The following is a 27,891-nucleotide window of genomic DNA, read 5'->3' as shown; positions in this document are numbered from 1 at the left end:
CCATACAGATCTTTGTAGTGTGGCAAGTGCCAAGCGAGGGTGACCTCCTTCCATAGCAATTTTCTCAGTGTCTGATCTATTTTATGGAATTCACTGGACGCTATAGGTAGTGGAGCATTTTGGAGTATGTAGAGAAAGCGGGGGAGCGCCATCATCTTAAAGAATGCAGCTCTACCTAGTAGTGTTAGTGGCAAGCACATCCAATGGTGGATGTCTTCCTTGAATCTCACCGTTATTGGGTGTAGGTTCTTGGGCACATAGTCTGTTAGGTTATTCGTAATTTGAATGCCTAGGTATCTGACCTGCTCCTTTTCCACACGGTATGGACACTCGTCCGGCAAAGCGTTATCTATTTGCTTCAGTGGGAGTAGTATGGATTTAGTCCAGTTGACGCGGAGACCACTAAACGTGTCGTACCTAATTAGTAATCGCGTCACTATGGGGCAGGATTCGCGTGGGTCTTTCAAGTATATTAGCAGGTCGTCGGCATATTAAGGACATCCTGTCCTCCCAGTCGCCTGACCACCTGAAGCCGCTCCATGTTTGTGTGGATCTCAATAAAATTGCTAAGGGTTCAATTGCTTTTGCAAAGATCAGGGCTGATAGAGGGCAGCCCTGTCTCGTGCCTTTGCCTAGTTGGAAAGGGTTCGAAACATGTCCATTTACCTTTGTAACTGCTTCTGGGCGGTTATATAGCAGTTTAACCCAGCTCATAAAGTACGGTCCTATGCCCATGCCCTGCATAATAACCCAGACTGCCTCCCAGTAGATAGAGTCGAAAGCCTTTTCGAAGTCTATGGCGAGTAGGGCCAGGGGGTCCTGTAAATCAGGTAGTTTTTCCAGTGCTGTATGTAGTCTGTATATGTTCTGCCTAGTGGACCTCTGTGGCATGAATCCACACTGGTCTGGATATATCAGTGTGTGTATGACTTGCTGCAGCCGGTTGGCTAGTACCTTCGCCAGTATTTTGGCCTCGCACTTTATAAGAGAGATAGGTCTATAGGAGCTGCACTTGTCGGGTGGTTTATCTGCTTTGGGCAGAACTATTATTGTGGCTTTTCTTAGGTCTGGGGGGAGACAGCCCCGTGAGTGTGAGTGTTGTAGTAAGTGTAGCAGGTGCGAGGAAATTACCTTCGCGCCTATTTTCTTCCATATTTCTATAGGGAAGCCGTTCGGGTCTGGAGTCTTGCAAGATTGGAGTTCCGACATGGCTTGGGTTAGCTCTTCCTCAGTGATTACTTGTTCTAATAGATTAGACTGTTGTGTGTTTAGGGTGGGGAGGGTAATTTCCTCCAGGATGTCCATTACGGGTGGTGAGGTTGGTGCCTTGTATAGCTCAGCGTAGTATTTTGCGAAGCCTTCCGCTATATCTAGGTCTGTCACTAATGGTTCTGATTCTTCTGTTATCAACTGCCGACTTGGGTGAGGCCGAGGTCTCTTCGTTCTAGCCATGCCAGTATTTTCCCGGCTTTGTCCCCTGTTTCATATATCTCTGCCCGCATCGCAGTATGTGCCTGCTTTGCATTGTCTAGGGCTATGTGTTGTAGTTGTGGCTGCGCTAATTGTAGTGCGCGGAGTTTCCGGTTGGTCATGGGTTAGGTGATCAGCCTCTGCTTTTTGCACTTTCGCTTCGGCATCACGTATTGTATTGAGGTGTTTTTTCTTATGGGCTGTGGTCCAGGCTATGATTTGCCCTCTGAGCACTGTCTTGAGTGCCTCCCATAACGTTACCAGGCTGTTTACTGAGTCGGTGTTCATCTCAAAATATTCCTCAGTAGTCTTTTTTGGATGTGCTCAACTAGGTCTGGGAAGCCTAGGTAGTAGCCTTTCAATCGCCAGCTGGGTGAGGGGGATCGATCTGTTGGTTTTGATTGTCATTATGAGTGGGGAGTGATCCGATATACCTCTGGGGAGAAATTGTGCCTCACGTGCCTTATGTATGTTATTTAGTGGTAACAGGAAATAGTCTAACCTAGATAGCGAGGCGTGTGCTCCGAGTGGTATGAGTATTCCCTTGTGTCGGGGTGTAGCGTCCTCCACACGTCTTGCAACCCCAGTGCATCAGCGAATGTGGCAAGTTTGGTGCGTGTGTTCGGGTTTCTGGATCTTATGTGCGTTCTATCAAGGTCTACATTCATTACTTCATTGAAGTCTCCCCCAATTAATGTCAGGTCTGCAACATTATTCATGATTAGAGGCGTGATGTCATTGGTCAGGGGGGGTTAGTAGGTTGGGAGGTGCATATACAGCTAGCATGGTTACAGAGCGTTCCCAGAGTGTTCCTGTCGTGAGTACAAATCTCCCTCCCGTGTCGTGTGTAATGGACATGGGCACAAAGGGGAGTCTTTTGTGTACCAGGATTAGTACCCCTCGTGACCCCATGGTAAAACCGGCGTGTAATGCTAACTTGTAATTGGTGCACCTGAAGAATGTGCAATTGGTACCGGCTAAATGTGTCTCCGTAAGGAATGCCACATCTGGGGAGTGTCTGTTCAGTGATTGCAGTACTAGTCGTCTTTTGATACTATTGCCGAGCCCATTCACATTCCATGTCATCACTCAGATTGTTCTATTTTTGTTCACACTGGTAACTCCCGCCATTTGAATCGTGTGTAAGTGACGACTGTATGTGTCGGGTATCTGAGGGTGCTGTGTGGTTTTGCACCGTGGTAAGGTTTGCCGTGATTATGTATAGGTTGGTTTCCCGTCGGGACATGCTTGTACATTTGTGTTACGTGGGCTGCTAGCAGTAGCAGTATGACAATGTGTGTGTTAGAGACGGTGTGATTCTTAACATTATAAGTAGTGTGACCTCCCGGAGTGTAACTAACATAAAATAAATTCCCATCCCCCCTCACCATACCCCTCCCCAACATGAAGTATCTGTCGCCCTAACTCTACTGGCGCTTAACAACTATGCCGCCAGATTTAACTTAGTATGAACTGTTTTCAGCTTCCCCCCGACTTACTACTTCTTTGCGGGTCTGGTGTCTCGAGTCGAGGGCGTGGCGTTGGCCGTTACTTTGAGTACATCCGTGCTCCGCGGGCCGCATGCCGCACTTATATCGAGGCAGTATGATAGCCCATTAATTGGGTCGCGGCGGGGTGATTCTCTTTGTAAGTGTTACTGTTTCAGTCGATTTGCTCCTGTTGTGGTGGTTCCTGCACCAGTGATTGTGGGGCCTGGCGCCTTCTTTCTGGTGGCTCTCGCCGGTTCCTATTTCTGTTCCTATTGTTACTCCCTTGTCTCCTGTCGCCTTCAATGTGTTTCTCGGCCCAGTTCCACGCTTTTTTTGGGTCAGTGAAGTGCATCGTTGTACCTCCATGATAGATCTTGAGTTGGGCTGGAAATATTAAGCCATATTTCACGTTTAGGGTCTGGAGTTGTCTTTTAAGCTGATCGAACGACTGCCTGGCTTTTTGAACCTCCCTTGTGTAGTCTGGGAAGAATGTCACTCTGGACCCATTGAAGGTCAGTGTGCCCTTGGCCCGTGCCGTCTGGAGTAGCGCATCCTTTTCTCTGTAATTCAGCAGTTTTGCGATTATGGTGCGTGGAGGTGCTCCGGGTATCGGTCTTCCAGTGGGCACACGGTGCGCGTTCAATTGAGAAGAACCTCGAATGTCTGGGGCTCGAACATATCGGTTATCCATTGTTCAAGGAAAAATTCCATGGAGGGGCCTTCATTTTTTTCCGGTACGCCCAGGATGCGAACGTTATTTCGTCTTGATCTCCCTTAACTGTCTTCTGCCCTCTCCTGCAGTATTTTCAGACGTTTTACAACCCCAGCCATCCTTTGTTCCATAGTGCGCAGTCCGTCCTCAGTCCCAATTGACCTCCCGCTTCCCCTGTGCGGGAGGTCAATTTCTGTAAATCATGGCGAAGGAGTGAGACATCTGTACTGATGCCGTCCATTTTTTGTTCCATGGAGGTTCTGGAGTCTGTTATTGCAGCCATGATGTCCTTCAAGGATATAATGCTCTCTGTTTCCACCATGGTGTCTGGTTGTTCGTGTTCCGATTGGGAGCTTGCCGTGGTTGCGGTAAATTGGTCCATTTTGCTTTGATTTGTCAGTTTTCTTGTTTTATCCTTCCCCATGTCAGCTGGTCGCATCTGGCAGGATCCATGATGCCAGTCGTTGGGCAGTCTGTCGCGGTTTGCGCCTGCTTATCCGGGGTGGGTTACGGGGGCGATTGCTATCCTGGATCGTGTGCCCATGACCATTATGGCAGCGACTGCCCCACCGTATGGATCCTCGCCGCGGCCCAAGGTGTGGTCTGCTGGATTTCGCGCTGGGTTTGGCAGTCAGTTTTGTTATTACGTTCAGGGGCTTGTGTTGTATTCCCTGGAATTATCATGAATCTGCGCTCCTGTTATCCCACATGCGCCAACGTTTACATAGTATGGGTGGTGTTTTACATTTTGATCCTCTTTACTTGCCTACACGAGGGCGGGTGTACCGTTCTGTCCTTGTGCACGGCAGCGAAGCACCACAAGCTGGGTTTAATGTGGCTTTTTTGACAGCGCTATGTCCCGCACTGCGCCTTCCCCAGCACGTCCGTTGCTGTCCTGTGCAGCCTGTTTCCGTTGCACAGGGCGGCCGCTGCTGTCCTGGATGTGTTCCCTGCCCCTCTGCACACAGCCGGTCGGGTGCGTACTCTTGGCTCTTCAGCCTTCCCGCTGGCCGCGTTTTGTTGTGTTGGTCGCGCGGGGCTCCCCTTCTGGAGTCGATCGAGTATCCGTTGATCTTTCAGGTTACCCCGGCGCTCGGCACTGCACCAGGCGTCTGCGTTGCGCCTCCGACTATGGCGCACCAGCGGTCACCTTTGCTGGTACCTCCGTGCGGTTCGCCGTGCGCCGAGGGAGGCTCTCTTTCGATTTCCCTGTTGGGCAAGCCGCAATGGGTTACTGTGGGCTGCTGTCTCCCGGCGAGTTGCGTTCGAGCTTCGCCCACGCTCACTTCATCGGAGCTGTATCATTGTCGGCGGCCATCTTGTTTTCCTTCCCCTCACCACGCTGCAGAGTTTTCGAACGCTCCACACAACACTTGTGGGTTGGTTCTGGTCCTTTCGTTCAGCACATTCTGTGCTGCACCTTTTCAGCTTCTAGCGGTGCTGTCCACAACCCGCAGCAGCACGGGTTTCAGGCTTTTTTCTCAGGATGTTCGCGACAGCGGCATGGGCCCCAGGGGACTCAGGTCTGCATCGCACCGCAATTGGCCACGGCCCGGTAAAAGCTTTCTAAATTAAAATTGTTAACACACAGTCTGCATGCATGTTACAGCAGTCTCATATTCTGTCCCTCCTAGTCTGCGTTCTTAGCCCACTCTTACTTGCGAAGCCGCACAACCAGTGGCTAGCAATGTTTCCCTCCAAGCAGGACCTGCAATACTTGCAGACAGATCCAGCCAACAAATGCACTCTTGCCCTAAAGCAGGGACTGCGTTGAGTTAAGATCCATTTAGTTCTAGTAAGTATATCAATTTAATTTACCAGAGTTTATTTGCCACGTTAACATTTTGTGTAATAAAAAAAGGGACCATGTTTTTCCTGAGCAAGGTGGATATTTCTCCTTCCCTGAGGAAATGGCAGCCCTTAAGTCACAAAAGTTCTCAAATATCAAAATTCCTAACATAAAAGCTAAATATGGAATTGTTTGCAACCAAAAAAGTCCATTGATGAACCTCACATTTCCTGTCTAACGAGCTGCTTTGTGGCTTTTCAGTTGAGTAATCCTGTGATTTTGTGTGTTTTTTCATGTGTTTGCTTACGTACACTTGTTGTAAAATGAATTTGTAGTGGTTATAAGTTGTTGCAGTATTCCTTGCAATGCTGTTTATTGAAATTTGGCATTTGGTAGTTTTCGCTCCTCTCTGTTATCTTATTCTGCCCATTAGGTGATTTTGTTTAAGGTAGTTTCCAGGTGTTTTGGTATAGTTCCTGAGCCTGTATGCGCCTTCATCCTAAATGCTGCATGGTTTAAGCCTTTCCCTGAAAGAAAGCACACGTAACTCAAGTAGAAGGAAGTTCGGAAGGAATACTTCTACCCACTACAAATTAATTTAGCCACAGACGTACATGCTAGGTCTGTGGCAACGAAGAGAGCCAATCAATAGTGAGAGGGAGATTCTGTACCCATTGCTCCCTATTCATCAAATCCTTCACGTTATTCATTGTTTTATTTGCATTTTTGTTTAGCACTGGCCCTACCCATAGGTTCTCGGAGCACCTTACATGGTTCAAATATTGAAATGGCAGGAGTTCAAAAAAGAAGTTGCAAAATGTTTTCAGGAAAGGTTGGGAAGATTAGGATAGCCAAGTGATAAGTGGAAGAGGACAGAGTTATGTGTAGGGAAAAAGGTATGTGTTGAGACTCTTTCTGAAAGTGGTAATGGAGGATTGAGGGGAGCTGGGAACTATTTAGCTCCTGCTTCTAGCATAGTTGAGCCTGGTTAGCTTAAGAGCAACAGCTACCAGGAGCTACTTTTGGCTTCTAGGGCCAACTGGTGCCTTCCAAACATTTAATTGTGGCATTAACTTTGAGTATTTGAGAATGGTAATAAAGAACAATTAGAACACAACTAATACACATTTAAACACAATGGCTCATAACAAAATGGACAAAAAGTTAAAGGAGCATCACTGGTAGCGCCTAGTTCCCCTCCGGTAGCTCTTGCCTACTGGGTGATGGCGACACCCTGGAGCCGATTTTAGCTCCTGCTCATCCAATCTCAATTTTGAATCCTGAGTGAGCTAAAACGTGGTTGTAGACCTTCCCGAGTGGGTACCTTCCCATAGAACAGGTTATTTGGGTGTGTCCATTTTTTTGATAGAGGGGGCTCTCTGACTTCCTTACAAATAAAAATATGTCAAAGAAAATCAATACATAATGACTAAAGCAGATATTTAGGTAAAAAGATTGTGGACTTATGATAACTAGTTTTTAAGCATTTTAAGCATACATCAGTCTGACTCATAGTCACTTTATAATTAGTCGCAGGTAGAGTTTTTACAATTAAGCGACACTTTCTTGTGGGCATGAAGTAGTTGCTTTACAGGCTACCTGCCCCTGGTTGTTGTGAGCCTGTAGACCTTTTATACTCTTAGGATTTCCTGCTCTCAAAGGCACACAATGCTATACTTGTTCCTGTAGGAATCCTTTTAGGATGTGGAGGGCCTGAAGAGGATAAGTGGATCAACCAGAACCTGTCAGATACATGTTTGATGTCTGTGTATGGTATGCTGCCAGCTCATCTCGCATGAGGTTATATTGGGATAAGCATGGACCAACTCTGCATTTTCATGTCTTGAACACTTTGTATTAGGGCCAAGAAGAAACAGTCTTTTCTCCTTAGAAAATAGCTAATCTTGGTTTAAAAAAAGATGTTGGCATGTATTTTTAAAACATCACTGGCATTGGGCTATAGTTTTCTATGAGAGACTTTACTCAGCGCTCTTTCCTCCTGGCCCGTGTGCAGTCTTGCCCTTTCATGTCTGTCCCGCATCCCTGCTAATCAGATGCCCAGAGCTGTCCAAATGCTGTGGACTAACAATAGGTTTTAATATTTGGTGTGACTTTTACTTCCATTTTATGATTCTAGTTTAGATATTTAGTTGAAGATTACTTGTGCTTCTCCAGCATTGGATCTTTCATGGATTCACATGCTGTGAATATTATCTGTCGTCAAGCTGGGAAACCTCGGTCACTTTAACTTAGCGTTTTCCTATGGAAAACGTGACAGTTCAGTGTCCTATCAATGTCCTTTTTGGGTGCTTTACCCCCCACCAATAGGACGTATGGTATAAATAGCCCGCCCCCGCGGCTTCCCTTCAGATTTCAACCGTCTCCGAAACTACTTCCTTATAAAATATATTTGATTATATTTGATTCTATTGCTTGTATATATCAAACCCAGAACTCTTTGAAAAGCGTGTTTAAACCAAGCGACTTCCTGTGTTCACAGATGCTCTCTTGCTGGGAACGGTACTGTGCAGTGGCAGTATTCAGAAAGAAAAAAATCAGTCTCACCTGTTCTAAGGAGAAATTCCAATTATTGTAAAATACGGTTTAGTGCAACCTGAAGTACAGGGCCAGATGAATGTGTCGAGGATGGTGGGGGCACATTTCAACATCTTTGGGGGCTCCCCTTGCCTTACAGCTGGGATAAACAGTCAGAGGTGCCCATGCTGTGTTTAAATATAATAAAAGAATGCAGCAAGGCTGTAAATGGCTACAGATTATCATGAGATGGGCAGGGGGCTGAAACACTAATTCTCTAGCATGGGGTCTGGCATGCATTCACATGCTCATGAATATTCCCTGTTGTCCAGCTGGGAATCCTCTATAAAAAGAAAAGCAGTTTTGCTTTAGCTTGATAACTGCATTCCTCCTCTAAACCACTGACTTTTCTCTTGGTCATACTACCCCCATCCAATGACAGTTCACTCTCTAAGCTCCACCACTGGTGTACATCTTCAGGCTTTTACTGCACACTTCAGTGTTGGGAGTCCTCTTCTTGCTCTCTGAGCACTTTTTTGTCTTTTGATATTTTTTGGGCAAACTTTTGCAACTTTTTGACTGCTTTGTTTAAAAAAAAAAAAAGTTTTGCTTCATCATTCGACTGAAGGTCCATTACCGGCAGCGGGCACCTGCTGTCGGCGAAGATCATCCTATATCGCAGGTCTTTCATCAAAGTTTTGAGAAGGCCTGGGATTGGGCCCACTTCACACCTTTCCACCATATCCCAGGAGAAGAGGTTCCTCTTCAAACTCTGTGCGAAATGTGTATTGAGGAATGTGTATGTCGAGGATTGTCACCAGAAATGTTTAGATTGCTTGCATCCGGACCATGCTGAGGAGGGATGCAAGGTCTTCCGTGGGATTTTTCAAAGAAACAAATGACTGCTACAGCAGGCTGGCATTTTGGCTCAAGTCAGGGAAGGCCTCTGACTCTGCTTCCGGGCACAGTCTTGCCTCACCCAGGACTGGCCGGTCCCATGAGCAAAATCAGGGGATTGGGGGGGGTCCTAAATGACAGGTTCCACACCACTAATCCCGACTACCTCAATGGTGATCCTTCCGCTAAGAGAAAGTCTTTGACTCCTTCAAAGCTTTGCTTACCATCTGCAGACAAACCGATGAAGGAGAAATCTTCAGATGGCCCTTCTCTGCCCCCATCAGTGATTCCATTGGCTGCTCAGCCTTCCAGGACAGCTACGTCAATGACCACTTCATCGTCGACGATTACAACCCCGTCAACTAAGTCTTCTGCGACCACCTCATTGACTACCATAACGTCTTTGTCGAAAGAGGGCCTGGCCTTGAAGGTGGTGTCCACTGCCACAGCAGAAACCAGTCCGTGACTGTCCTACCACCGCGCATCAAGCTTCTGCAGCGGCGCAGACTAAAGTCTCTGACACCCCAGGAACAGAGTCAACTCCAATCCAGAAGGCTCCGGAGAAGGTAGGATCCATCCTACTGACCTAAGAAGGTGGCCGAGCTACGTACGAGCTGCTCTGGAGAAACTGGTGCAGATCTATACTAGCTCCGAGGAGGGTGACTATAATCTGCCGAGGATGATTATTTGGTCCACGGAGACTGCACCCCACAGGGTGGCACAGTTCTCAGGTGCATCAGCCCGGACCCTATGCCTCTCGCTCCTTTCACCCCTCAACCGAGGGACATGTTGTTGGATATTTTAACAATGCTGCACACACTAGTGTCAGAGTTCCAGCAGAGGCTGCCCTTTACACTGGGAACTCCCCATCTCGAAGCCCCCCAAGACCTCCGGATGGGAGCCCACCTCAGCCCAAGCGCAAGTCAAAGGGGCATAAGACAAAGGACCCTGTTGGCCCAAAGCATCATCCAACACCACCACCTCTGCATCGTGGTTTGACTCCAACTGGGGAGCTGGCACTGCACACGGTCGGGGCACAGATACGGCTACTTTAGCAAAGGACACTGATGAGGCTGATGACGTTGTACCGGCGGACAGGGAACTGTTGGGCATGGACAAGCCCCCACAGATCCTCTCCCACTGATGAGGTTGGTTCCTTTCACTCCATGATATGCAGGGCATCTGACCTCTTTTTAAGCTGGTGCCTGAAGAGACTAATGAGTATGGATTCCTCTTCCAGCGCTGTGAGTCCAGATTGAAGACCATAATGTTGTTCCCTTGATGGATGATGTCTGGGAGGAGGGCTTGGCCCTGATGAAGACTCAAAGAACCGTGCATCTGAACCGGGATGGGCTAGAAAAAAAATACAGGGTCCTGGACTCTGCTCCCAAGTGCTTGAGGTCCCAGCCTTCTCCTCACTCGGTTGTCTCTGCCGCCGCCAGGAAGTGCTCTGTGAACCCATTGGCTTTGTCCATGGTGCCCCTGACCAGGAGGAGAAGCTGGATGTGATGGGCAAGAGGATAATTTATACTGCAGCCTCCATCATTAAGGCCGCCAATGCCCTAGCCATTCTGTCCCACTATGACCGGAACTATGGTATAAAATGGCCCCTATTCTGGACTTTCTGCCTGAGGACAAGGAAGTTGAGGCCCTGGACCTGTTCCAGAAGGGGATGGGGGTGGCCTTGGACCACACCATCAAAGTGGCGTTGGACCTCACGGACACAGGGTTTTCGCCAGATGGACAACAGAGTGTCTCTTCATCGACTGGGATGGCTGAAGGCCACCAACTTCCGATCGAACGTTCAATCCAAAGTGGTAGAAATGTTTCATGGAGAGAATCTTTTTGGCAAGACCATGGACAAATCTCTGCAAACAATCAAGACTGACACAGACGGCACGTTCACTGGGGACCCTACAGCAGCGGCTGTCGTCCTTTTGTTCCCCGAGAGGGATGTCCATCAGGTCCTCCAATGGGTATACCGCCCCTTACCGACACCCTTCACACTCCAATACTCAAGAGGCCTACAGAGGCTGTTCTCAGGTGTATTGCGGAGTACAGTGTTGCTGCCCACAGGCTAGGGCGCATGCGCCAAAACAGGCCAGAACCGGACGTGGACTCGGACCCCCACTTGTGCACCCCAGTAGGAGGCCGGCTGGCGGGGTTTGTCAGTGCCTGGAAGACCATTGCCAGACAGATGAGTGCTGGATGTGCTCAAACAGGGGCACACCTTAGAGTTCCCACGCAGGTGTCCTCATATTCCTCCTGTGACTTGACAAGAACAGCAAGTGGCACAGATGCTACAGGAGGTCCACGCCCTATATAAAAAAAACTGTGATAGAGCCTGTCCCGCAGCACCTCTGGGGCTCTGGAGTGTACTCCAGATACTTTCTGGTCTGAAAAAAAGCCAGAGGGTGGTGGGGGTGGGTGGCAACGATCCTGGACTCAAGGCGCCTCAACAAGTACCCGAAGTCCCAGATGTTCAGGGTGGTCACGTTGCAGCACGTTCTCGGCCAACTGGAGGAAGGCAACTTCCTGGCGTCCCTGGATCTAGAAGATGCCAATTTTAACGTCCCCATCCGCGTAAAACACTAAGTTCCTATGGTTCGTGGTCCAGGGATGACACTACCAGTTAAAGGTGCTCCCCTTCGGCCTGAAATCGCCCCCAAAGGTGTTTACGAAGTGCTTGGCTCCGGTGGCGGCGCATCTGCATTTCGAGGGCAGCCACGTGTACCCTTACCTGTATGATTGGCTCGTCCGATATCCGCTCCCAAGCGCTGGCAAGCCAACACACAGTGGGGACTGGGCGTCTGCTAACGGATCTAGTGCTTTCCATAAATTATCAGAAGTCCTGCTTGAAGCCATCGCAGAACGCTCTGTTTCTGGGTGCCCAACTCAACTCAATGTGGTTGCTTGCCTGACATCTTCCTCGGAAGAGAGGGTGCTGGCCATCCTGGGGAAGGTACATCGCCTGCCGTCGGCGCGGTCAGCTACAGTACAAGCCGTCAAGTTGCTGTTGGGCATGATGTCCTCCTGCATCAACCTTGTCCCTCTTTGCAGACTACAGATGAGACCTCTTCAGGAGTTTCTAGTCTAGACGCAAAGTGGCTGCAGGTCTCGGGCTCTTGGATGGACAATATTGCCTTCAACAAAGAGTTCCGACGGGTGATCCAGTGGTGGGGCGTCTGCCCTCACCTCACGCGGGGACCTCCCATTTCAAGTCTCTCCATACCAGGAGACGGTCACCTTGGATGCCTCCCTGGAGGTTTGGGGAGCCCACACCTGATAATTGCTTGCCAGGGGTCCTTGGGCTGCCAGAAGAGAAGACCCTTCACATCAACGTCCTGGAATTTCAGATGGTCTTCTGGGCCCTCGGGTCGTTCCTGCCATCCCTGAAGGAGAAGGTGGTGAGTATCTTCACAGACAACATCACCACCATGTTCTACATCCGGAATCGGGGCGGAACGTGCTCTCCGGCTCTCTCCCGGGAGACACAGGCTCTGTGGCACCGGGCCATTCTTTAGGACATGTTCCTTGTCCCTTTTCACCTAACGGGCACCAAGAACACCATTGCAGACTCTCAGTAGGGAGCTGCGTTCTTGCCAGGAATGGGAGCCTTGCCAGGATCAAGTGGCTCCTCTGTTCCGCGAATGGAGTCAGCCACAGGTCGACCTCTTTGCGACGGCGACAAACTCCAAGTGTCGGAGGTTCGCCAGCAGATTCCCACAGCCGAGGAGCATGGGGGATGCTTTCTCGTTCCCATGGGAAGGACTCTTCCTTTCCTCCTTTTCGCTACTGCTACGAGGGATCAACGCACTCAGTGTCGCTGCCAGATGATAATCATAATTCCAGCATTCCACTCGTGGAAGACTGCTTTCCTCCAGAATCTGTCGTTGCCGGTGGAGTGTACTTTGCATTTGCTGGACGTTGCTCGTGCCTAGAAGTTTTATGTGGCACACACGAAGAGTTTTCGGAAGACTTCTCATTTGTTGGTCATTTCTGGACCTGTGAACACCGTAAGGCCTTGTTGAAGGCCTCTATCTCCAGTTGGCTCTCCAGCTGCATCATGCACTGTCATTGGCTGGCTAACGGACCTTTTACAGTCCAGCTGAGAGCCCATTCTACCAGAGCCATCGCTGGCGTTTCTCCCTGGTGTGCCCCTGATCGACATCTGCAGGGCTGCTACATGGAGGTCCATGCACACCTTTGAGGTTCTACTGTTCACTTGAGGTGAGTTTGTTCCAGGGGTGAGTGTTTTTACTTCTGTTGAGCCTTGCCACCTCCCGTTGTTATGTACTGCTGTGTAATCTGTATTCATGAGCATGTGAATCCATGCCATACCCCGTGCTGCGGAAGGAATAAGTTACTTACCTGTTCTCCAGCATGCAAACCCTCCCTCCTTCCCTTCCTCTCTGTGGCTCTTCTTGGTTCATACTGCCACTGGATATGCTCGGTCAGATCTGAAAACGGCCACCAGAGTTTGAGTTTGGGGAGAGGGACGTCATGGGATGTGGGCAGCATGACAGCAGTGATTGGTTTAGAGGACAAATGCAGTTTTCAAGCTAAAACGAAACTCCTTTTCTTTTTACTGAGGATTCCTAGCTTGACAGGGAATATTCATGAGCATGTGAATCCATGACAGAACCATGCTGGAGAACAGGAGTTACAGGTAAGTAACTTATTCCATGTCTTCTGTAAAGCTATCCATTGCTCTTTGACAGCAGGGTGCTATTGTAGGGGAAACCAGTATAAAAAGGCAACAAGGTGATAAGAACGTTGCCACTGACTGCGAGAGGGTGGTGAGCATGAAGGTGCCAGCAGAGGCCGCATCTAATGTGCACACTGCAGTTTGTTTCTGTGGAATAAGACAGCCAGCATGAGGTAGCTGCTCGGGCATCCCGGCCCCCAAAGCACAGAGGCTTATTTCAACTGAAAAGGTTGAAAAGCCCTGATGCCATTCCTGCTGAAGTACGTATGCTTTGTAAGTCCCACCACAATGTAACCTGATTAACTGCTTTTGCAAGGCCTAGAAGCAGCTGAGTTAAAGTTATCAATTAACATAAACATGCATACCAATATTTTCCATTCGGGAGACAGTAGTCTAGTCCTGGTTTTAATTTTGCATTCTGGGATTTCGAGGGGATTGGGACCTCCGACGTATTCCATATCTATGACATGTAATCACCACAGCTGTGCTGCTTCGGAAACTTTTTTATGCGTCCTGCGTCAATGATGTCGATGCGCCGTCGTCGAGGGCCTCCTCCGACGTCATTCGATGTGATAAGTAGGACGCACGACGCCCGTAGCCTCAGTTCCGTTTTTTCCGCGAACGTGTTGCTTCGTGAATCTCGGTTAACGCCTCGACTCTTTGGAGTTCTGTTCTTCTCGGTACTTCGAACCTGTTCGTTTTGTGAAAATCCTTCGTGTGAAGATGTCTTCAACTTCGTCTTCGACCCCGCGTCCGGGTTTCAAGAAGTGCGGGGAGTGTGGGTCCAAGATGTCGGTGACGGACTCGCACGACGCCTGCCTCTGGTGCCTCGGGGAGGCCCACGACACGGATGACTGTATCGACTGCCAGTCGCTCACGTCCAAAGCCTTACGCGAACGTAAGAAGTTGTTGTCGGTAGGTCGGGTGTCCAAGCCCAGGAAGTCGAAGTCTGCGGGGCTTTCGACGGATGATTCGAGGGGTGACTCTCCGCGTCATCGTCGGAAGTCTCGTGGGTCTCCTTCTAGGAGTCGGTCTCACCACTCCTCAGCCTCTTCGAGGCATTCTCGGAAGCGCCGACACCGGTCGTCTTCCAGGTCCTCTTCGGAGGACTCTGCCCGGCACGTCGCTTACCCCACCAGCCGTGCGACGCCGGAGGAATGGGCTTCCTTCGAGAAGAAAATGCTGGCGATTCTTGAGTCGCAGGGTACTAAGCCGTCCGCGCCCCCGAGTGGGGTCGGTCGTGAGAGGTCGAGAGACACCGCTCGCAAGAGTGGTCGGCACGAGTCAAGGGAGAGGTCCCGTTCGGACAAGGAGACTCGTTCTCGACGTACCCATTCCAGGTCCCGGTCCTCGACGCGTTCAAGACCGTGTGCACCTGTGAGGTCTTCGGGGAAGACATCGACGTCTGAGGCGTCGAGGGCGTCGACAGGCTTTCTCGAGGCTCCGGCTCCGAGGAAGTCGTCGAAGTCGTCGACGCTCAGGTCGTCGAGGGACACGCTCGGGGCTCCGGCCTCGAGGGCTGTGTCGACGCCACCGATGCTGGAGGCGCTGCCACTGAAGTCGACGCCGATTTCCTCGACGCCGATCCTCTCGGCGCCGATGCCGGTTCTCTCGACGCCGGCGCCGATTCGTTCGACGCCATCAACGCCTTTCGTGTCAGAGGTACCCCGTGGCACAGGAGAACCCCCTAGGAAGGCTCTGGTTAAGAGCAAGCACTCTTGGGTGCCTTCTTTTCGCCACCTGGACTATATTTCGGAGGCGGATGAGGATTCTGATGGCCTGGTTCCTAGTCAGGTTCCAGATGAAATTGTCTCGGGCCATAGTCAGTTTGACGATTTGAGACAGTCACTGCATGATGCCAGTGGACTGGATACCTCTCCGGAGGTGGAGTTTTGTAGGCCTGAGCCTGGCTCTCATGCCGATTCCTCGTACCGGCGCCTTATGGCTAGGGTTTCTGAGTACTTGGGATGGTCTGCTCCCCCAGGGGAGTTTGTGCAGGATGATCTGACGGACATCCTTGATGTTGGTCCCCCAACTGATCCGGTACTGCCGTTCCATATGGCTTTACAGAGAAGGGTGGCGGCGGCTTGGACTGCTCCGGAGACTCTCCCGGCGGTGGGCAGATCCTTGTTGCGAAAATACCATCCAGCCAGTAGCGACCCCTGCTACTTGACCAGGCACCCCACTCCGGAGAGTTTGGTGGTGCAGGCGGCCACGGCCCCGGCAAAGCAGGCGTCGTACCCTACCATCCCTCCTGATAGGGACGACAAACGTTTTGATGGCTGGGTGAAGAAAGTGTTTTCTTCTGGTGGTATCGCGCTTCAGGCGGCCAACTCCATTTGTGCCTTGTCTCGTTTCACACACACACTGTGGAACTGTGTTGCGTTAGCGGCTGAACATAATCCCGAAGGGGACGAACGGGATGGTTTCTTTGCTATGGTCCAGGATGGTAAGGATGCCATGTGTGAGTCTGTTCAGTCGGGTTTGGACTTAGCTGAATGCGTCAGTAGGTCCATGGCGGCGAGCACCGTGATACGCAGGTTTGCGTGGTTGCGGAAGTCGGGGTTTGCTCCTGATGTGCAGTCTCGGCTCCTCAACATGCCCTTTGACAGTGAACACCTTTTTGGCAGCAAGGCTGACGAGAGCTTTGAGAGGTTGCAGACCTCGAAAGCTGCAGCGAAGTCGTTGGGCGCTGCAGTTCGCCAACCTCCGCCTTTTCGTCCTGGGGGACAGCAGTGGAGGGGTGGTTCCTTTCGCTATTACTCGTAAAGCGAGAGGAGCTGGCAGTCAAAGAGGCCAACGCAGGGGTACCAGAGGTGGACGACAGGGTACCCGTGGTGCCAAGGCCGCTCGGGCAGTTGCCTCTTTGCCCTCAGGTAACGCCGCGGCCGCTCCCACTCAGTCATGAGGCCATGTCCCATGGTTCGCCAGTTGGGGGAAGGCTGGCGCAGCATCTTGTAGAGTGGCAAGCCATTACTTCAGATGTGTGGGTTCTGGAGATCATAACCCACGGCTACTGTCTTCCCTTTCGGCACAGGCCTCGCGATAATCCACCGGGGAACCTCTCTTTGCAGAGTCCGGATCCGCTCCTTGCGCAGGAAATTCAAGCCCTGCTGGAGAAAGGCGCAATAGAACTGATGCCTGTAGCGGAGAGGAACAAGGGATGGTATTCCCCTTATTTTTTGATTTCGAAGAAAGGGGGATTGAGACCCATCATGGACTTGCGCGGTTTGAACAAACTCCTCAGGAAGGACAAGTTCAAGATGGTTACTCTCTCTCAAGTCCTCCAGGCCCTTCAGCTTCAGGACTGGTTGGTGTCACTCGACCTCAAGGATGCTTACTTCCATGTGCCGATCCATCCCAAGCACATGAAGTACCTGAGGTTCGCGGTTGGCGACTCGCACTTTCAGTTTCGGGTCCTGCCGTTCGGATTGACCTCCGCCCCGAGGGTTTTCACCAAGCTCATGGTGGTGGTGGCAGCGCATCTCAGGCAAGGGGGGATTCACGTCTACCCCTACCTGGACGATTGGTTGATCAGGAGGAGCTCTCCCGAGCAAGTCCTGGATCATCTGTCCGTCACCTGCCACTCCCTTCACAGGCTGGGCTTCTCCCTCAATTTGAAGAAGTCCCATTTGACGCCAACACAGCGGCTCCAGTACATCGGAGCAGTGCTCGACACTTCCCTGAGGCAGTGTTTTCCTCCCCAGGGGAGGGCTCTTCACATTCAGCAGATGGTGCACAAGTTTCAGCATGCCCAGACGCTCCCAGCGTTCCAGTTCTTGAGGTTGCTCGGCCTCATGGCATCCTGCATTCTTCTGGTGCCAGAGGCTCGTCTGCGGATGAGATCTTTGCAGTGGGCGCTCAAGACGCAATGGTCGCAGTCCTCCGGCAGGATGTCGGACCCGGTTCAGGTGCCGCCCTCGGTCGCCCGGGACCTTCTGTGGTGGGCCGTCGAAGGCAACTTGATGAAGGGGGCTCCATTTTGGCTTCCCTGGCCGGAGGTGACGATCGTGACGGATGCATCCCTCACGGGTTGGGGAGCTCATTACAACGGGCTGACAGTCAGCGGTCGTTGGTCTCCGTCTGAGTCCAGACTCCATATCAATCTGTTGGAGCTGAGGGCCGTCGGGCTAGCCCTGAAGGCATTTCTGCCGACTGTGCGAGGAAAGAGTGTCCTGATCCTGACGGACAACACAGTGGCCATGCACTACCTCAACAAAAAGGGGGGGCAGGGTCACTCCCTCTGTGTAGGGAGGCGATGCAGCTCGAGTTCTGGGCCATCCAGCAGGAAGTTTCGATCTCGCCAGTTCATCTGGCCGGACACGAAAACATGACGGCGGATGCTCTGAGCAGGCAGAGCACGATCTCTCACGAGTGGGAGTTGGCTCAGGAGATTCTCCTGGAGATCTTCGCCCTTTGGGGGACCCCTCAAGTGGATCTCTTCACCTCCAGTGTCAACCGGAAGTGCGAAAGGTTTTGCTCGCGGGAATTTCCTCCAAAAGGAGCCTTAGGAGACGCGTTCGTGGTGGAGTGGTCATTCCCGCTGCTGTACGCGTTTCCTCCAGTCCCCGTCATCCCGCAAGTGCTGCGGAGGTTACGGAAGTTCGGTTCCCGGCTGATCCTCATTGCTCCGGCGTGGGCTCGGAGGACGTGGTAATCGGACCTTCTCGACTTGTCCATCTGCCCTCCGCGTCATCTTCCCTACCGAGACGATCTGCTCTCACGGGAGGGGGGTCAGGTTCTCCATCCAGAGGTCAGATCCCTCAACCTTCACGCTTGGTTTCTGAAAGGTTGAGGTATAGGGATTGGGACCTCCCTGAAGACGTGATGGAGGTGTTGCTTTCGGCCCGAAGGCCAGCAACAAAGTCTCTGTACCGTTGCCTTTGGCGTAAGTTCTGCGACTGGTGCAGATTTCAGAATGTGGATCCTTTTGCATGTGACATCCCCATGGTTCTGTCCTTTTTACTTTCTTTGGCCCACAGGGGCTTGCAAGTGGGTACCATTTAAAGGTTACCTGGCGGCGCTGTCCATCTTTAAGCGCTCATCTGAAGAGTGTTCTTACTTTAAAATCCCTCTAATTTCACAGTTTCTGAAAGGGCTCACTAATGTGTTCCCTCTGTCACCTTTCCTGGTGCCCGGTTGGGATTTAAACCTTGTTCTTAAGTTTCTTATGGGTGCTCCGTTTGAGCCTTTACATTCTTGCCCTTTGAGGCTGTTAACTCTGAAAACTGTGTTTTTAGTTGCGGTTACTTCCGCTCGCAGAGTGAGTGAGTTACAGGCACTTTGAGTTAAGCCACCCTTCAATGTATTTCACAAGGACAGGGTTGTCCTTAGAATTCGTCCTTCTTTTCTTCCGAAGGTAGTGACGGAATTTCATTTGGCCCAGAAGGTTGTTCTTCCGGCATTCTATCCTCCTCCGCATCCTGGTAAGGAAGAGGAGAGGCTCCATAGGCTTGATCCTAGGAGAGCTTTAAGCTTTTATGTTTCATGCATGTCCCGGGTCAGAGTGGACGATCAACTCTTTATTGGTTATGCAGGAAAGCGTTTGGGGCAAGCTGTGACGAAACAGACTTTGTCTCGCTGGATTATTTTGGCCATCGCGGAGTGCTACCGCTTGGCGGGTAAGGACCCACCGGCTGGCTTGCGGGCCCATTCTACCAGGGGTATGGCTGCGACTACTGCCCTGCAGAGGGGTGTTCCTATTCGCAACATCTGTTATGCAGCCACCTGGGCTTCAGTACATACATTTGTACGTCACTATTCCCTCGATTCCATCCGAGCACAGGATCTGGCCTTTGGCAAGGCGGTCCTTTGCTCTGCTATTTGATTGGCTATTCTAAATTTTGATTCTAAATTCTTTCCCTCCTCCTTGCTCTGGTACTGCAGATATGGAATACGTCGGAGGACCCAATCCCCTCGAAGAACAAGTTACTTTCTTACCTGGTAACGTTCTTTCGATGGGATGGTCCGACGACGTATTCCATATTGCTCCCGCCCTGCCTTCCCCGCTGCAGAATTTCTTTTGCGATTGCAGCTTACGTTCCGCAAGGCTTTGTGTCTGACTGGCAGTTGACTAGTGTCACACGTTTTGGGGGAAAAAACTACAACTGAGGCTACGGGCGTCGTGCATCCTACTTATCACATCGGATGACGTCGGACGTCGGAGGAGGCCCTCGACGACGGCGCATCGACGTCATCGACGCAGACGCCGAAAAAAGTTTCCGAAGCAGCACAGCTGTGGTGATTACATGTCATAGATATGGAATACGTCGTCGGACCATCCCATCGAAAGAACGTTACCAGGTAAGAAAGTAACTTGTTCTTCTCCATTATAAAATCAGGACAAGTCCTAGAATGCAAAATTAAAACCAGGTCTGTTCTACAGTCTCCCGAATATAAGGGATAATGTTGGCTTGTATGCCTAGACATGAAGTGAAAGCAACATTGGGCTATTCATCCTGTGATGCAGGGCCTCGCTAGCCATGGCCCTCCACCTCACTGCAGATTTGATGAAGCGCAGTGAAGGGCGGAGAGCCTGTCTGTCTGGAAGGAGCTGGGAGTAGGAGGCACGCTTGTTATAGCTTTACAAGCCCTGCGGCGAAGCGCAGACGGAGCAGTATGTGCATGCTGAGGGCTGAGCATAGCGCACAAGAGCTTTATTGGACCACGCTGTACCGTGCAGGACTCTATGGTGGAATCTTGCTCTTCTATATGCCAGCGAAGTCTTAGCAGTCTTACCTCTTCTTGTCCTCCTTACTACCCTGCTCCTTGTGACTAGTGACTCCTTGTGAATAGTGACTTGAGAGGGAGTTTGTGAATATGTATAAACTTTCTGCATTTTAGTTTTTTGTTCTGCTTGGCTTCTCGTCTTCTTACTGATTTCGTACTGGGTTCCTATGTTTTAGTGGTGGTGGTTACCTCCACCTGTGTGGTGTCTGCTTAGCCTTCGCAAAGGATACAAGAGGTCCGAGTTGTGTGTGATGGCCAAGTTGTGATTCCGTGAGCAGTGATTTCCTTGGTGTTCAGTTTCACTGGTCTTGGACAGTAGTACATTCTGATACCATTGTTTTAGCACCCAGGGTTCTCCAGTATGGATTTTCAAGCAGAAGAGACTACCCAGCGGTGGAGCCAGTCAGGCTTCCCCTAGATACCAGAGGCAGAGATGGGCAGCATGAATAGCCCAAGTCACGGATTAATTTTATGTCTCGGAATTCGGACACCTTTTGATCAGGTTAATTCTTTGTTCTGATGTGCAGATCTTTGGCGAAAGAAAAAGATTTATATGCATGATTTGACATCCCTGAATTGCAGGCCCAGTTGGGTCACTGCCTAAGATGGCTACACTACCAGAGAGTATGCGGGCCCGGGTTAAAATGCATAAAATATCTATATTTTTTAAATTAATGATGTTCCTGTTACATCTGAACAGATTCCTGATGTTTAAATCCAGAGCACACCAAGCTGTGCCGCACAGCTGCCTGACTTGTGAGCAGTTTGTGTTGTGAATGTAGCTGAGCTGCAGCCAAGCCTGGGTTGGCAGCTAAGGCCACGCTTGTGGCAGGGTCCAGTGGGCACGATTGACTCTGCCGCAGCAGTTCCAGATAATTAGCCAGTAGGTAAAATGTCCCTGTTTTTTTATTGATCACTGCACCCTTGCCTGCTTTTGTTTTTCGATACAACCACCACAGAGTAACCTTCCACTTTGACACCCAGTGCCGTTTTGGAATCACACCACATTTCTATTAGCCTGACTTACACCCATTTAATTCACTTGGAGCTGGAAAATTGCCACTCCTGGCCCGCTGCAGGTAAGGCACCCAGACTGTTTACTTGGCATGCAGCCCTTGTATGCAGAGTGTAATTGCTGAAGAACTAAACATGTCGGAGCAGCTATCACTCTGCGCTGAATCACCTGCTTCCCCATGGAAATGTGGTATAATCTCATAAGGCCTCGCGCGTATGCCTGCGCTAATCCCCTTGAGCACTGCGCGCTGTTATCCTTGGGAGCTGCATGGGGGGTGTTGCCAAGAAGCGAATGAAACAATGAACGTCACGGATCGCGGACACGTAACATATTATCCATGCAGGGATTTGCTGTAGCACATTGTTCTTCTGCCAGGACTTGAAATCCTTGTGCTGTTTGCAAGTGCTCTGCGCTCTACAGTGAAACACGTAGAGATGGTGTGAACATCGAGGACCCAGTGCAACACAATGTGCAACAGCCCATGCAAACATCCAAACGCACTGAATTCGGGTTTGGCAAAATTGATAAGTGGCCCTTGTACTACCAAAACCTAACCAGATAAATGCTTCCGACACACAGCGAGCAAACTGGAGCAATGGCTTCACTGAAAATGCATTGGAAGTTCATGAAACAAAAATCAAGGCAAAGATATCCTGTTCGATGATTTGTTACCAAATATATAATTTTGGAGCGCATTTCATATTTATTCAGATAAACGGTGTAGGGTTAAACATCAAGGGATCCATATGCATTGGGCTGATCCCTTTATCAGGATTCTCATCACTCTACGAGCTTGCTTAATAAGTGCAGGCACAAGATCAGTTCAAAAAAGACTGTGTGCGCTCTTACTCGTCCAAAATGGCAAAGGACAGCAGCCATATTGGTAGTACTGACAATAAACGAAAATGGTTTTTAAATGAGATGCATCAAAGCCTTACTGCTTACGTGAGGAGTTAAATATTATACATTAAAACGTCCCAAAAAATGAATAAGTGAAATTATGCCATTAGAAAGTTGCACCGCAATCCTATCAAGAGTCCAGAAATGAATATGGTTTAAGCGTGACATTTATTCAAATACATACTAATCTGCATCAGTATTAAATCCGTTTGGAACCAGACTGTTTATGAAGGCATAGATTAAATCGGCCTCCCCTGATTACTTAGGGTTTGTCTTCATACATACTTTCAGAGTTTAGAGCTCTTTGGTTTAAAATTCAGCACTCTGTTTAGTACTTGCTTCCTTGCTGGTATCCCAATCATGTTACTCTGGGAAACATTGTAGTTCACAAACTGGCAATAGCGGGCTAATAGTGCAAGACTAGGATTGCTCCTAAAGGTCAGGAAAATGTGGTGTGAGGTTCTTAATTGTATTAGGTTTTATCCGCCGAGGTATTCTGACTCTTATATTCCTGGCTATTAAGTAAAGTGTTTGACTATAATTTCTGAGCGCTGTTATTGCTAGTGTAAGGATTTCATTCTTTTAGCTTCCTCTGTAAACTGGTTCTTGATATTGTCCAAGTGTTTGGAGGGTGCAGCTCAGTGCCATAAAGGCAAGTGTGAATAAATATAATAGTTTATATGGTATGTTTGCACTAGTTCTCTTGTCGTGCAACTCCATACCTTATTATGTATGTGTTTATATATATTAGGTTATTTTGGCAGCTCCAGAATGGAGTTCTACAAAGATTCAGTGCCATCTTTGGGCATGTCCATGTATTTGGTCAGTTGGTTTTAAATTCAGATGCATACTTTGGCCCATTCTGTGCACACCTTCATGTGATCGGAGGTGTGAAATGTTGAATCTAGGGTGCAGAACCATCTAGTGGAGGACTAGGTCACACTGCCATCTGTAAGGGGGCACTAGAATTAGCGGGTCTTCTTGTTTGTAACCCAAAACGATGCTGGTAATTCTGCCTCTGAATCTGAGCTCTGCTAAGCGGACTCCCTTTCATAAGTGCTTAATGCTTAAAACTATAGCTCAAACATGTACCTCTGCTGAGCTGGTCTTCTGACACCTAACATCGCATTGCCGGACGGTTTCGAGCCAGCATGACAGTCCCCAGGTCCCCAGCACACACCATCCATTGGGAACCATTGGCTTGACCGTCTCGATGCAGACTTGACTCACTGTAAAGCAATGCTGTCGAGCCTCAAGAATAAAGCTTAAAAGGTGTCTGTATTGATTCTGTTCCCCTTGCCTGCATTCAGGGGCACCAGTGACATTTAAGACACACACTCCTTACCTTTTCAAAGACCTCTTAATTGATCTTGAACATTTCTGCTTAAAATCTTTCCGGTCCCCCCATCTTTAAACCTACAGTGCCGCTTTCATCTTAAATTCAGCATATTATGTGTCTTCTCTTCAGTGGTGGGTTTTAGTGTTTTAATTTTTTTTATCAGCGGGTTTGTATTTTTAGTTCTAAAGTCTCCTTTATATAGAAACTTGATAGTACGTTTGTTTATTTTGGTACCCCAGTATTGTTGTTTGGTTGCTTCTTTGCTAGCTCACATCCCTCCTGAACAGTGTAGCCGGCCCTCAGCCCAGTTTACCACAAGAAGCAAAAGCGGTATCTTTCGGGCTGTCTGTTTCACATTAATGAACAGCATTGCTGAAGGCTTAATAGTAGTAGTCTGGAGTGAGTACGGGTTTTATACACCACTCGTTCCTGTACTCCTGCAGGGCAGTAGTCATTTTATCACAATGGCACAACACACTTTGCTGCAAGAGATCCTGCCCCTTACTTTGAAATATATTACATTATTTTCTATGAAGATTTGTCTCGTGTTCCTTGGGATAACTTGCTACCAAACTGACCTTTCATTCCTAGCCTGACAAGTAATATGTTCGTTTCTGAAGCCAGAAGAGGTTGTAAACTTACTCTGGTTATCAAGAGTAACAATTCAGTGAGGTTTTCAGGCAAGTTACGGGCTATGCAAATAACTCCAATACATATTTAGTCAAATGCAATGTGTGCCTGTCCTGAAAACATGCAAGAATTCTCGGAGTAACTCTGGTAGCACTTTCGATTGGTTGCAGTCATTCTATTATTAGACTGTCATCTGGCGACACATGATTTCCCCAGATGGTCATTTCCTTCCGTGTTGATTGACCTGTAGTGTACTAATCCACTGTTGGATCTGTGGAATGTGTTGCTGGGGAGTTGATGAGTGCTGGAAATGTACGGGCCAGTGCATCGGTGTCCAAGTGAAAGTTGCTTTTTTCTCTCGGCTGCTTTCGGGACTTTGGGCCTCATTACATGCTTGGTGGTATTCTGGTGCTAAATCCACCGGAGTGCTGCCAAAACGCAATAACCTTTACCGACACTTGGTCCGGTGAAATTAAGTGGTGGTGTGGGTCCCCATTTATGGAGTCCAGGATTTCGGTGGAATTACAACTGTTAGTAAATCCACCGATTTGGCAGTAAGGAGGCAGAATGACTTCCAGCAAAATGCTGGAGGTTTTTGCCTCTGCCTCACCACCAAAGTTATCGTACAGTGGTACAGTAAAGCAGCAGTAATGCAGTGATGACAGTCGCCACTGCATTGCCACTGTTTTTTTCCGCACTTGAAAGGAGGCCCCAGGTGTTTGGGGATGTGCATGGAGATGTACATGTTGCTGTGATGCACGCCTCCAGCAGCTGTGCTGGGTGGGTTTCTATTGGAGGTTATGAAAGAGCAAGATGTGTGGCATCTCTCTTGCCAGCACTGTGAGTGCATGCTGTCATTTTCGAGTTCACCACCATCAATAAGAGGGTCAGATTTTCAGACTTTAAATCTAGGACAGGCCACCAGCATGCATTTGTGACTACAGTTAAATAGTGGCTGCCGTGACTACGCGTCACTAGTGGGTAAAGGGGTGGGGCTCTGTTTGATAATCCAGGCCTGGCAATGATACCATTTCCCAAGCTGTCCGGGACACACCCTGTTCATGCATCTGGCTTCTGACTGAAAGCTTGATGGTTTGATTCCACTAACCTTTTATTTGGTGTATGACCGCAAAATCCCGCTGTTGATGAACCAGCATCGCAGTCCTTCTTCTGTGCCTTACTTGGCACGTGGATGGTCACTCTCACGCTGCACTGCCAGATGCGACTCTGCGACCCTCTCCCCAAATCCAGGACCGGGAGTTTAAATGAAAAAACTCGGGGGGTGTGGATTGAGCGACCAATTCTGAGGCGACGTCTCCTCGCCCTTTGCATGAGAGATGGTGTTACTCCAAGACGAGAAGACAGCAACGCAATCATGAAACTTGCATACAAGCATCTTAGGATACAGTTCTGATGCATGTGTTCTATAACCTACCTTCTAAAGTACGCCCTGGCATTTCTAATCCGATGATTAGTAAACTATATTATTTGCTGTGATTAAATATATTTATTTAAAATGTCGGGTACTAACTTTTTAGTATTTGTAATGCCGCAAAAACGGGAAAAGCCTTGTCTTCTCCAAAACCGTTTCATATAAACTGCAAGAAACCAGGCTCCTTTTGCAGACGTTGGGGGACATTGGGTGTAGAGGATTCCCGTGGATTGAATCGAGGCCTTGTGTGAGAAACCACAGGCCGTTGTACAGATCCTGAATCGATCGCCGAGGCCCATTTTGCGAAAGAGAAGCATCATTGCACATTGGGCAGGGCCGTGGCAAGAGGCGTTTGCCACCCTAGCTTAGATGATGATGTACTCCCTCCTGTTAATTGATATTGTGCACCCTGAGCTGCCAAAGGATTTATCTTGCCCTAGATTCGGCCCTTCCAGGGGCTAGAGAGTTCTGATTAATTCCTGAACTCTGACATCAAACACGCCTCAGCTGGTGGGCAGCTGGAATGTCGTGTGCCAGAAGACTGGGCGGCCTCGCTACGCAGGCAAACTCCGCCTGCTCCTTGCTTTGCTGTCAAAGATTTTCCAGGAAGTAAAATAAACCCTCGCAGGCACGAAGGCGAAGGTTCCAGTTCTCACAGGTGGCTTCATGCGAGCAGTAGTGAACTCGCATAAGCATTTATTCTGTACACATCAGGAGTGGGATAACGAGTCTGTCCCTTTGAAGTGATTTAATTGGAAATGCGGGCTAGTGTAGATTGATTAGGTTTTGGAAGTAGCCTGCTAGTGGGCAAGACAATCATATTCTTTAACTGGGTGGAAATGAATTCCGCCCTTGCATATCCAGAACGTTCGTGAGTTGCACAAAATGATGTTTGGGTTTGCTCTGCCAATGTTTGCTGGTTTACTTGGTTGTGTCTTTGGCCTACTGTCCGCAGTGCTTTAAATTGGGTAAGGCATTTGGAGGGGGGGGGGCTCACTTGTGGGCATGGCCTGAAAAGTCCCTGAATCCCACCTTCTTTTAGGCCATACATGGAACCCCCATCCGCGTCAATACAATGTAGACGAGAAACCTCCATGTGCTTGCTGTAAAAATACTGAACACTTCTTATGATGGAGACAATGGTTTGACATCTGACTGAATCAACTGTTGATCCTGCTCAAAGTACATCATGTGTTTTAGCTTCAAAACTGCTATTGGTTAAAATGTCACAATACCACTGTTTTTCGGCATAATTATTTCCTATTACAAGAACCCACCTTCTGTAATTACAGATGACCTGCCGTTTAATTGACACAATTATGTATTGGCACGTTGTGGTTTAACATTCCCATGTTTCTGTCTCTAGGTTGTGTAACCAGGACTAGGATCCTTCTGTGGATTGTAGGAGCGGAAGCTTGTGGATAAGACTATACCATGCGTTAGGCAACCGCACAGCCACCATTGTTGGATTTAAACTGTTCCAGATTGTAACTTGAGGAATAAGCGCGTGAAAATGGGAAGGAAGAAAATTCAGATCACGCGGATCATGGATGAACGGAACAGACAGGTGAGGCATAAGCAAACAATAGTGGACCCAAACCACAAACTGTATAATGTTAGCATACGTATTTATCACACTCCGATAGTAATATATGTATTCCCATACAAATCGGGCAGTAATACACTAGAGCTCCTTCCTATGGTGCTGGTAGCACTGTCCCGCACATATCCTTCGAGCTATGCTAATGGTACTAGATGGGAACCTGCTATGTGCCTGTTGGTACCCATCTCTGTTCAGGAGTATGTTTGTGTTGCCATTGTTTGCCTGATTGTCATGAGAAGTTTAAATGGCTGGTGTGCTGCTTAGCGGAAGGAAGGGTCTGTCTAGCCTTACTAGTTATGATGCTCTTATCTTCCATACACGTCTTTACGTAGCCTACCAATCCCTCCCGAAAGACCTTGAGCTTCTTTTCTGCTTTACTTTCATTCCATCATTTGTGTATAATCTTTCACCTATTGCTTTCTGCAGCTCGCTGAGGCTTATGCAATTACTCCTCAGACTGTACAGATGAGTAGGTGAAGGTTTAGAGATGGTTCATGCTATATACAATCCTGTAAATAAGCCTCGCCCCCTAGAACGCAATTATGAATATTATGGGAAATCCTCTGCTGCATTGTAAGACCCCCTATGCAGGGTGCAAAATGTTTGCCTTTTTGGCTACTAGCCAGTATACAAGGCCACGCG

General features: G+C 49.1%; 1 protein-coding gene across 12 annotated transcripts in view; it reads left to right on the top strand.

The window, feature by feature from the left end:
• The window catches only part of MEF2A (myocyte enhancer factor 2A), a 674,395-nt gene that overhangs the window by 207,813 nt on the left and 438,691 nt on the right, over window positions 1–27,891 (top strand). For 11 of the 12 annotated variants that reach the window (XM_069625048.1, XM_069625045.1, XM_069625042.1 and 8 more), the window contains one exon: window positions 27,013–27,213. In XM_069625048.1, coding sequence (XP_069481149.1) covers window positions 27,160–27,213 — 54 coding nt within the window. In that variant the 5' untranslated portion in view covers window positions 27,013–27,159. Of the gene's footprint in view, window positions 1–27,012; window positions 27,214–27,891 lie in introns of those variants that run through there. The other variant, XM_069625050.1, reaches the window with a different exon arrangement.

This window comes from Ambystoma mexicanum, chromosome 11, assembly GCF_040938575.1.
Source record: "Ambystoma mexicanum isolate Mex_15411 chromosome 11, UKY_AmexF1_1, whole genome shotgun sequence".
Lineage (NCBI taxonomy): Eukaryota > Metazoa > Chordata > Amphibia > Caudata > Ambystomatidae > Ambystoma > Ambystoma mexicanum.
This window is presented reverse-complemented; position numbering and strand designations above follow the sequence as displayed.